At 41.6% G+C, this 12,307-nt stretch overlaps 1 protein-coding gene across 4 annotated transcripts in view; it reads right to left on the reverse strand.

Annotated features, from left to right (window-relative positions):
* Nucleotides 1-12,307, reverse strand: part of Corin (corin, serine peptidase) — a 204,593-nt gene that overhangs the window by 50,587 nt on the left and 141,699 nt on the right. For all 4 annotated transcript variants that reach the window (XM_011240755.1, XM_030254695.1, NM_001122756.1 and 1 more), the window contains 4 exons: nucleotides 10,117-10,224; nucleotides 7,840-7,950; nucleotides 6,342-6,458; nucleotides 3,336-3,443 (listed from right to left, as the gene is read on the reverse strand). In XM_011240755.1, the coding sequence (XP_011239057.1) occupies nucleotides 3,336-3,443; nucleotides 6,342-6,458; nucleotides 7,840-7,950; nucleotides 10,117-10,224 (444 nt within the window). The remainder of the gene's footprint in view (nucleotides 1-3,335; nucleotides 3,444-6,341; nucleotides 6,459-7,839; nucleotides 7,951-10,116; nucleotides 10,225-12,307) is intronic.

The raw sequence follows: 12,307 nt of genomic DNA on the forward strand, positions 1-12,307 counted from the left end.
AGGATGCTTAGCGTAGACTGATTGGTCCAGCCTGCAAACATTCTGTACAGGTGCAGATAGATCAGGGTCCTGTAGATCAGGTTGAATAAATGACTGTAATGACTTTTTAAAAGCCTGGTGTTCTGTCAATGGCATCTCATTTTCAAAGTCTGCAACAAGAGTGAAAGCGGGACTGTGAACTATACATGTTACAGAGCTGCGAAGTCACTGGGAACTAGGTTCTAAATGATAAGCATTTACAGGAAAAGGTGGCATTTTCAACATTTAGTCATGCCAACCAGACACTCTGCTGAAAGCTCTGAGTCCCTCCCTATCATTATTATTTATAACAGTCTGTGAACTTTCCTACTTCCTGAACTTCAGCAGCAGAATCAGGAGGGTTGCCTAGACTGCCTAGGCCCTGTGGGCTTGGCAGGACTGAAGACAGCTGCTGTGTTTTCTCCTCAGCAGTCACATGATATTTGATGCTTCCTTACTGTAATATCAACAGCTGTAGGTGTCCCATGCCTTGATTCATCAATTGCCACCCAGTACTAATGTGTCAAGTAATCATCTACTCCTTACTCAGCAGGTGGGGATACTTGGAGAAAGACAGCATTCCCCTATCTGCCGTTTTCTACCAGGAGCTGAAATCTTTAACCATTTTGATGTTTGGCTTTTTCATCATGGCCCCAATACTATTTGTTTCTTCTAACTGAAGCTGGTAAAAATCAGACAGGAAGTTTTAGGTGAGAAGGAAGTTATAACTAGGGCAAAGTTATTCACCCCTTCTTCTTCCTTGCTGTTCAATAGGAGCTTTAGAAACAGGTGAGGCGCCATGTTGAAGTAAAGGCAAACAGAACACTGGGAACACAGGAAAACACCAAAGGGGCCCGACAGCCACACCAGGCTTCATAGGGTCTTGATGGATGTGAGTAGAAAGAGGAACTGTGGGAATGATTCTTTCCAGATGCTTCCCCCAGTTGCCTGTGCTGTCTCCTATGAGAGAAAGGTGATGGATTGGTTTCCCTGTGCCATAAGAACATCATCTCTACCTCTACCCCCAATGCAAGGCTATGTCTGAAATTTGCTCCCGGCAAGGCGTGGAGATGTCATGATGCCAGGGAGGCACTGGACAGAATAGTGCAGGGTATTCAAAGCTCTTCTTGTGATGCCATAAGCATGTCAGTACATTGTCTCATTCACAGAGGTGTAAATGTGAGGTTTTGGTTTGTAATGGAAAGTAAACCATGGACTTTCACTAGACTAGTGGTTCTCCTAGCAGTGGGCCCAACCCCTTTGGGGATTGAATGATCCATTCACAGGGGTCCCCTGAGACCATCAGAAAACTCAGATATTTATATTCCAACCCATAACTCCAACAAAATTGTAGTTATCAAGTAGCAATAAAAATAATTTTATGGTTGGGTTGCTACAACATGAGGAGCTGTATTAGAGGGTCACAGCATTAGGAAGGTTGAGAACCACCACTCTAGTGAAAATAGAAATTATAAATACATATAAAAACTGCCTACATCCAGTGTCGGCAGAGACACACACTCGTGTAGCCGAGTCACAGCAGACCACTATGGCTGTCACCATCAACCATGACTTCACACAGGAGTCACTGAGGACATAGAAGATATCCTGAGGCCTGAATCCTACTCAATGCATCTTCAGAAAGCACTGAAAAATGGGGTAATTTTTTTGTGAGATGGTAAGAATTAGTGTCTCCAGAGGCTAGAATCCAAGGAGTGGATGGCTCTGTCCAATGGATATCAACTTTCTTCGCTCACAGCATCCAGGGCATCAAACCAGACACAGTACTGGTCACGTGTGCTAAGCAATCAGCTTTACTAATATATTCCCTGTCTATGTGCCTATTTGTTTATTGTCCCTCTATATTCTAGTTAATTTTGCATTGAAGAAGAGAAAGAAATGTGGTTGGCACATGCCTTTAACCCAAGGACTCAGGAGGCAAAACCCAGCAGATATCTAAGAGTTCAAGGCCAGCCAGGTCTACATAGAGAGTTCCAGCCTAGTTGGAGATACATAGTGAAACCCTGTTACGAAAAAAAAAAAAGGAAGAAATGAGCAATTGTTCCTTGAATAACTTCCTATCTATTATTCCCTGTTCTCTCTTTGCGAATTCCAACTGAAAGAAGCAAACATCACGTAGAGGGGGGGTGGTCAAGAAGCTAAGCACTATTGATGCTAATAATGTTAAGCACTGTAAAATAATCACATTCCCGTCTATAGGAACAGACTTACAAAGGGATAGGCTACCTATCCATCTAGGTAGAGAATCAGGCACACATACACCCAGAGGCTCCTTGAGAGATGTCTACAAGTCAGGTATAGAAGCTGCTTCCAATAATGGAAGGACCAACACCTAAGCCAGTTTTAAATGCCCAGAAGATAAGATCTTCCAGTGTTTGCTGTATGAAAAGGATCATTTATATCCTGGGATATAATTCACCTCAAATGTTACAAGGCCACTGGAAGTCCATGCCTCCCTTAGTCTATTAGACTTAAAGCTTCCCAAGGCCTTGATGGAGAGGATATGTAATATGAAGTAATTCTTAATCCAAAACTGAGGATGGAGGAAACAATTAATTACTCCAAGTGAGAGAAGTGATATAATAACTGAATCTGGGAGGAACAAATCATTAAAAAAAAAAATCAGTCTTTGGAAATTTTCTAGTTCAGTTAAAATTTCCCACAGGAGTTTATTTGCCATTCTTCACTCGTGGCCATTCTGTCTCCCCTCAGCTAATCTACTGGAAAGTAATTTAGAGACAGCCACCTGCTTTCACCATTGCAGCCACCACACTGTCAATGACACAAATTAATGCAATGATTCCCAGACCTTAATTGTCCACCAACGTGTTTGGAACAGTGAGGATGCATCTATCAGAAGCATAAAATGACCAAATTTTATGTGACGGTTGGGATGAATCTCCTAGTTGCTTCTTGGATGAAGTCTCTAGTCTGGAAGCTGTGCTTTTAATAAAAATAAAAAACTAGAAAATAAAAGAAGGAAGATAACATCTGCCTGCAGATGGCTCCACGAAAATAATTTATAGGAACTGATGATGAGGAGAAAGTGGTGGTAATGACATTAAGCAATGCGGATGGATGGCCCATCCGCAGCCACACATTTGTTTCTTATTTCGTTAATGAAGACCATTTTGGTTCTTTTTCTGCTACCACATGCAACCTTTGGACAAAAACAAAGGCCAATGTATGTGCTCTTTTGGAGCAATTCCAACTTCAGGAGTTTATGGCAATGTGGTAGAAAGAGGCTGGGTGTACTGTCTGTCACAGAAATTGCCCGTGTCAGCTGTTGTACTTACTGCAGTTACTCAGGCTGCTGTCTGAGTCACACAGAGAGCTACCAGCACAGGATTCGACGCAGGAACTGCCAAGGCATCCCTGTTCTCCTTCTGGACATGGCGTCTGACCTATGGAAGGGGAAAAACCCAACAGCTTTCATCACCTGCCAATCTCCAACCCTCTGTCTGAAGGACTAAGAATGATGTCTTCTGGGGCTGAAGGATGACACAGCTTTAATTTCCTTCCAATCTCCCTCCCAATATTGAACACATATGGAAAAGGCCTGCTCTGGGTTCATCCTCTCACCAACTAAGTGCAGGCCAGTATCCAAAAGAACTCCGTACAAAACAAAGCCACGGCAAACCACACTGAAGGAAAGAAACAGATGGTTGCTTCCAGTTGGAAAACCATACTCAGTTGTTACATAGGTACCTATACTTAACAAAATGAAGTGCACGTGATGTGAGGCCAAGAGGACCACACAAAGATACTGGCATTCTGGTTTGTAAATGACATCTTACTTATCTGCCCCACCTCTCATCTCTCCAGTTTAAGGAAAAGACTTTCCCTGATAACCAACAGGGCATCAAGGCAAAAGCTCTACTTCAAGTAGAAGCCTTTTATCATAGTGTCAGTCTTTCACTGCTGCTACCCAGACTTCCAGCATCCCTAGAAAGTATCACTGATCTCTGATGACCTAACATCGGGGCTTTTTCTTTCCAAACGAATAGTGGCAGCAGAAGCCTTTGCCCCGATTGCTTTTCACTAAGGTATGTGGAAAGGAAACTGTGTTTGCTGTTGATTTCCGGGTTATGTGTAGATTAAGTGGATAAAGTAATAAATTGCTACCCATTTTCTTTCCATCTCTTCCCCAATATTATGGTCAATTACTTTCAGACATGCCATATGAAATCCAGAATATCTTGCAAGGCACCACTGATATATAGCCATATATGTATCCTAATCCATGCTTATCCACAATCCTAAGTCAATGGATATTGTATTGGACTCCTCCTCCAGCCCCTCTTGTGGTGAAATGTTATATATTGTCTCCTTGCATAAAAGATGTCACCGTTTTTTTTCCTCCCTCAAGGCAACCTTAAACATTTTTCGTAAGTGTAAGCTCTTCATGACATTTTAGGATGTTGTGTATTCGATAGTTCAGCAAATATTAAGTGCCTGCTTTGTGGCCAGAAACCGAATGCTGAAAGACAAAAGGCCACGCCTGCTCTGTGCAGCATCTCCAAGTTTAACAAGGATGACTCCTGACCTCATGAGCCTGTGCAAACAGCCCTTTACCAGAGATGTTTATCAAGAACAACTGAGGGACACTAGGGCTTGGACTAGGCTGCCCAAGGAAGCGTTCCAATCAGATGGGATAAGTTGTCATAGGAAGGGGAGAACAACTCTCTAAGCAGAAAAGCAACAGGAAACGACCTGTAGAAGAAGGCACACCATGGTCTTTGCTCTGTATGTAGTGTAAAACACCTTCCCCTTCCTATCTCCAGACATTGGCCATGTGCTGCCGTGGGTCTGCCGTGCTCATCTGAGCTCCCCTCTTCCGAGAGAGCTCTCTTCTCAGTCTTCAGCTTGATGTCCTAGTATGTCTCCATCATAAGCTTTTGACAGGAGCTCTTTGCCAAGTGTGCACAACACACAGAAGCACAGCACTCTGAATTCTTGGCAGCCTGAGCTGCACGGTTGGAGATTGATCATAAACTCTCCATCTGATGCGAAGAGAGAGCGCCATCACTTGTTTTGTTAGACTGAATTCCCAGCAGGAAAAAAAAAATGACCCCGTATTAGCCGTGTATCAACAGGAGATATGTATTCAGCTTTTCCCAGGCACTTGCCCTGCACAGCAGTAATTATCTTCTGAGCTGATGTGGAAGCTGTGACCTAGAAAGGTAGAGTGACTCACCTACAGCCACCCAAGTAGCAAGTAGTAGCCCAGAGCTTGAAGCTCAGAATGAAGCATGTAACGTCCATGTGCAATCCCACTGTGCAGTGCATCTCATCTACAAACCAACATGGGGGGGCAATTAAGTTGGGGATATTCCACAAGCCCCATGCTAGAAGGTTTTCATAGAAATAAGGTCTTAAAGTAATCAGTGTGGAAACTTTTTTATTAAAAAAAAATCCAAAAAATACAGAGATGATCACGTTTAAGACCCAAAATGTTTTAATTTCTATTTTCTAAGTTCCATGCATAGATATTATGTCCCCTTTAAAGTATATTTAAATCTGTTGCTTGGCAATGTGAAACATTAAACTGCTTCTCTGAGCAAGGCCAAATTAGGATGCAGTTACATTTAATTTCATGAGCCAATTCCTTCTATTTGGAATCTAATCACATTTAACTGCATGCTACAAGCTGAAGTTTTCTCCTTATTAAGCCTAATGAAGAGAAGGTTCCATAGCACAGCTCAGCGGAGTCTGAGCACATGGCTTCATCTTGAGCCTGTGTCCTTGGAAATGAGTTTCCGGTCTGTGCTGTTTAGGCATTATGTATCGACCAACAGAAAAGGTGACTAGAAAATCTGGACTCGGGTGTACAGCAATCCTGCTTAAGAAACTCCCAAATGTTCTGGATTGCTTTCCCAAAGAAAGATTGACCACTGCAGGAATACTCTGGAGACTTGGGACCCTCGAACACTGGAGAAACTGAGGACACTGAGGTCACTGGGGACAGGGGGGGCACTGGGACACTGAGAACACTGAGGTCACTGGGGACAGGGGGGGCACTGGGACACTGAGGACACTGAGGTCACTGGGGACAGGGGGGGCACTGGGACACTGAGGACACTGATGTCACTGGGGACACTGAAGATGCTGGAGACACTATTGAGGACACTGGGGACACTGAGGACACTAGGACACTGGCACAATGGGGACACTGAGGACACTGGGAACAATGGGGACACTGGGGATTCTGGGGAAGCTGAGGACACTGGGGACACTGACTATCCTGGGGACACTGGGGGCACTGGGGATGCTGGGGACACTGGATCACTGGAAACACTCACTGTCACTGCAGTTCTCCTCGTCACTCCCATCCTTACAGTCTTCGTCCCCATCACACTGGAAGGTGCTAGGGATGCACTGTCCACTTCTGCATTCCACCAGGCCCTGGCTGTGACAAGCTAGGAGAGGCCAGGAGAAAGGTCACCTTATTTACTGATTCTTCTTACTGTTCATACAAACGAACACCACCAACAAAGGATGTGTTGTACCCACACACAAATGGATGTAGCTCTACTTTTCTTTTTAATTCCAAGAGTTTTTGGATTGGAGGGTTTTCCCTCCTTCCCAGGAATTCTCTTCATTGTGAAAGAGCACTTAGGAAGAACTGAGTGCTTTTCGGTGACAGTGGCAATGATAGAAGCTGCTCTTATGAGGGGTGTGTTTTGTGGCAAGACTGGGGTAGGTATGTCATATATACTTCAAATTATGTAGGGAAAGAGAAGGCCAAGAATCATATTTATGGAACTTTTTATACAGCCTTTCTTATGTGAAAATATAAACTACGTGATCTGTGCTCTAACTTTTGCCTCAGAGCCAAGTCAACATTCAACTTCATACGCAGCTTCTATGGGTTCTGAGTGTACAGTTTCAGCTAATAACAAAGCAAAAGTATTGAAGCAAATATATTCATAACTAACATGCGCCGAGTATTTTCCTTATTATTATTTCTTAAACAATTCAATATAAAAGCTGTTCACAGGGCATTTACAGTGTATTGTGGAGTTTAAGTGAACTAGAGATGACTTAGAAGTGTACAAAAGAAGTGAGATTAAACACACGCCTCTTCATATAAGGACCTTGAGCATCCTCAGATGGTGATATCCACCCAGAGCCTGTAATCTATGGAGATACCACAGGGAAACTGTGTACCAACCCTTTCTACTAGGTGGATTTAAAGGTTTAGTTCTAATATATGTGAAATACATCATTTTAATCATTTCAGGTCAGTTGTACTATCACAACATGTAACTGTCAGTATTCACTTTTTTTTTTTCAATTCTGTGGTCTGAGGGAATAGCATGTTTTTCAAGGGGGGAAAACATGGTTAACAATCATACTTGTCATGATTTATGTGCAAACAAGTTCTCATTTACCTAGAAATATAGCCTGCTATAAAACGATAATCACGCTCACACACTGTCTGTGTTCCATAGGATTATAACAGGCTCCTTCTCTCTGGCACTCCTCCATGTTCTCCCACAATGGCCACCGAGAACATGCTTAGAGGCTGAGCTGCTCAGATATGATTTGCAGAGAAAGGGATGGGGGCTCCTTGGTCTCTGGGAAAAGAATTGTTCTTGGAGAAGCCACCGCTATAAGCTTACTGTTCTCACACCTCAGAACGATTTGCTCACAGGCAGAAGAGAGAATCAGAACGATGGCTTAAGAGCCATCCTCCCTGAGTGCTGTTTACATAATGGACTTCAATTTCAATGTACAGTCTGAACAGGGAAATAAGAAAGAAGAACAAGCAAAAGGAGACATCTTGGGGGAACTCACAGCAGTTGACCTCATCAGACTTGTCCACACAGTCATGGTCCCCATCGCACACCCACTCAGCCGCAATGCAGCGCCCATCTCCACAGCGATGCTCTTTTGTGAGATTACAATCTGGAGAAAAGGAAAAATCATGATGATGAGGGAAAATGTATGGGAAGCCCTTACACTTGTGCAGCTCTCAGTTCCAACTGAAGACACTCACTCTCTTTCCAGTTCCATCACTAAGGTTCCTGGGATAGATATGCCTAAGATCAAATGCTACTTTCTACCAGTGTCAGGCTCCACTCTCCACATCCCTGAAGGCAAAGACTCATCTGTTTCCCAGGACAGGTGTTCTAATTATTGGCTGTCTTGTTTTCTTTATTTAGGGGAAAAAATTAAATCTATGACTTTTACACTGAGTCAAATGAACAGAATAAAGCTTTGAGCTTCAAGATGCAGATAGCTGATTGATGTGTTTGTAACAAGTTTGCTGTGTCCCTAAGAATTACAACATCACTCTGGCAGGCTGGAAAGATGAGAGTCGTCTTATGTCATCCCTCCTGATGCTAAGCCCAGGTTTTCTACTGGATTATCTTAATCTATAGCTCATGTTTGAAAGAACTGCTAAGCAAGAAAGGGAAACCATTATTATTGTTTTTATGATTTCTTTGCATCTGGATATATACTCCTGCCCCAATCCACACATTCCTGGAATTTGGCAAGTGAGAGGTTGAGTTTACTAAGTGACAAGTTTCCTGTCTTAAAGGGAAGAATTTATACACTGATTTATTTTGATGGGTGTTGTAACATAAATATAACAGTTCCATAAAAGGTATGGATTCACAAATACCAGATGAAAAAATGAGAAAGTTTCATGTGTATCCATAATAATAATGTCATAATCTCCTGAACAACAATGGACTGTAAAGCATATTTTAGAGAAATAAAGTAGAGAATATGGAAGGCATGGTGTGAAGAAAAGAAGTAACCACAAGAGAGGAGCTTGGGCAGGAACTGGAAGACTTACCCGGATTTGGTCCACCAAGACAAGGAACAGGGCAACAATGGTCCAAACAAACACTATAATTGTGCTATTTAATGAAGGTATCTTGAAAGCATAGACTTTGTGATATTGGCTTATTTTCAGGGGCCTTTGGTATTAACAATTCTTTTTTTATACATGGACACTACCCACTAACATGGCCAGATTCTAAATTGGTCCTATTGTGGCACTCTCCTGACCTGCCTTTTTCCTTCCGTCATCAGGAAATGGAGGAGTGTGGAATTGATGGACTGTAAGGGCTCTTCACACTAGATTCTGTGATGAACAAGATTCCAGTTGTCTCACATCCTTTATCCCCAATGCAGTCCCACACATATTGAATCACTAGTGAGTGGTTTGTACACCTAGAGTTTTCAATATTTTATGGATTTGGTGAGGGAAAGGCAGAAAATACTTGTAGAAACTACTGAATTTCCCAGCTTGGGGTTATTTTCTGACCATCTCTACTCCAAGACTTCCTTTGCCTCACACTGCGATTCTTTCTAGCATCCCTTTAGAGAGTGTCTAATGCTGAGCACTGTGCAGCATTTGTCTACAGCCAAGCTTGCTCTTTGGTCCATGCTGCAGAGGTCCCACTGTCAATAGTATATTGCATAAAAATAGAAAGTTGACCACAAAGCTATAAAGATCAATCAGTAAGTTATTTTTTTTTCTAGTTTAAATTCAAAAGACATGATACAGAATCGAATGTGCTCCTTTAAAGGGAAGACAAGAAATCAGCATCTGTACATGAAACCAATCTGCAGTCCTAATCCTTGGTGAGCGTACTGTGCATGGAGTCACTACAGTGCCTGGAAGTCAGCTGCTCTGAGGAGTGCGAGACTTTGGTCACACGCCACTTTGTAATTTATCTCTGAGCACAGTTTTGTTCAGGAGCTCAAAATCCAAATAAGAGACAGCTCTAGCCAGAAGAGAAACAGATCATGACACAGAAAAAACACTGGCACATTAACAACCATATTATCTCTCCACTCCACTTTCTTAATATGCCCTTAGTGTGACTGTTAGGCCAGACATAAGATACTGGTCCATAAAGTGCAACTGAGAGTAGTGTTTGGACACGTTCTTCTTTCTAAAACAGGAGGAGGTTTGTTGTTGTTGTTTTATTTTGTTTTGTTTTGCTTAATTTTGCAACTGAACCTTCTAGCTATTTAGGAAACAGATATTTGTTCTTGGTCATAAATATCTTGGTGGGTTTTCATGAAATGCTTTAAGGAATCAAAACTACTTACCACAGTTTTGCTCGTCACTCAGGTCCCCACAGTCATCGTACCCATCACACAAGAGGCTGTAATGGAGGCACTTGCCTGTGCCACAGTGAAACAGATCCTTGCTGCAGTCTGAAAAACAAAAAACAAAAACAAAAACAAAAAAACCAGGAAGCTACAGATGTGTCATCAGAGCAGAGTAAATACACGGGAGTATCTAAATGAACAAAGGCTAGGCCGGAAGGGAAACCCTGATGTTGACCTGACCCTTGCCTACTGTCATAGGTAAGGACTTAGAGAAGCTCACCAGCTGGCAGAGTCACTGAGAACCTAGACCAAGCCCACTGAGTCCCAGGTCAAGTACTCTTGTCTCTTTCTAAAAGTCTTCATCTGACTTTTACTTTATGTTGCCTGAAAGATCTTTGACAATCAAAGATGAGAAAAAAGACTTTCTTGGGACAACATTGTAAGTAATGTCATCAATGTTTACCTGAAATGGCTGGCTCTGGTGGAAGGTATGTAGCTCTTCTCTCTAGACATCTCCTTTACAGGGAACATCTAGGCAGGTGTAAATGTAGTGGCGCCATAGCCATCTATCTGCATTGTAGATTGACATTTCTTTCCACACGAATACCATTGCCTCTGTCAGTGGGTGTTCTATGTCCTCAAGTAAGCAAGCACATTCCCAAGACCATGATGGTAAAAGGAGACCAGGTGACATGAAAAACTTAGGAAGCTTCTATTTAATGTGGAAATAAAATGCATGGATGGAAAGGATTTTGTGAGCGAGAACTTCTGAAACAAAACTGTGACTAGAAAGACTGGCTGATTGGACTTCAATGATGTAGGGAAGTTGAATGTTGAAAGCCCAGAGTCAGACTATCTTAGATCATCTTCATCACCATTACTTGATATTTATTACCCTCTTCTTCATGTGACGTAGCATCTTGGTGACCACAGGTAAATCTTCTAGATTGTTCAAATAGACTATGAGTTTACACCAACCAAATGCTGTCAGTTTAGCACCTAAGACCTATAGCTGAAATTTCCCCATTTTTCTGTAATCCACCTGTCTGATGGTTCCACTGATGTATTTGAAGTCTCTTGACTTAAATTTTTTATTCTTTTCTTACTATAAAACTTCATTCAACTGCTGCCATTTTGGAACATAGTACTTCGGTAAAGCCGAATCTGTGTTTCTGGATGTTTGGCTACAGAGCAAACCATCTCTTGTGCTACTTCGAGATGAAATCTGATTCTTTTGTTGACAGATTATCAATATTATTAGGAACACAAGATTTACCCTTGGGTAGCCTAGAACTCTTACATTAGTTCTGGCATCCAACTCTACAAGTCTCTAAATTGGAGTCTGAAACTGGAATAAAACAATAATAAGCAATGTTTTGGAGGACAGTTTAACAAAAATGAAATGTGAGAGATCTCAAGCCAATTCAAAGAGGAAAGGGCACTTGTGTCAAACCTAGCACTGGAATGTCAGATATCAATGTAGAAACTATGAACTCTGACCACCAGCTCAAACCATATGTAAACAGTAACTCAGAATAAATCACACACATAAATGAATGAGTAAATATTATAAAACTTCTAAAAGAAAGCATAAGGGGAAAGTCTTTGTGACTTGGAGTAGGCAAATAATACTTAGATAAGACATCAAAAGTATAAGCTATTCCAAAGTGTCATTGACAAAAATGAAAAGACAAGTGAAATTTTAAAAAAGTAGCTGTAAAACATACTTAGGTTTCACATCCAGCATGAATACGCACACACACACACACACACACACACACACACACACACACCGTAACAGTGTAATCTAACAACTCAATTGAAGGTAGAAGACTTGAATCAAAAGGCTTTTGCATTTAAACGAATGACTAAGTACATTAAACAGCATTCCTAGGTGTCAAAGAAGGGCAAATTGGGACCACCAAAGGATTCTGTTATACATCCAATGCCTACAACCACGAAAGCAAAACAGAAATCCAAGTAATTGTAAAGATTTTTTTTTAGAACTGGATTGCTGTGGTTTAATGTAATATGAAACAAATTATAACAATTTGATAAAGCCAAAGTGTAATTTTAAATATTTCAATATCAATTTTTTAATTATTTTCTTTCAGATTACCCAACTCCTAATGTCAAAGACATTTCCTCATATGAAAAAAAGAATTCAAAAGAAATTACTCTGACTGGA

Source organism: Mus musculus, chromosome 5, assembly GCF_000001635.26.
Source record: "Mus musculus strain C57BL/6J chromosome 5, GRCm38.p6 C57BL/6J".
NCBI classification, from domain to species: Eukaryota; Metazoa; Chordata; class Mammalia; order Rodentia; family Muridae; genus Mus; species Mus musculus.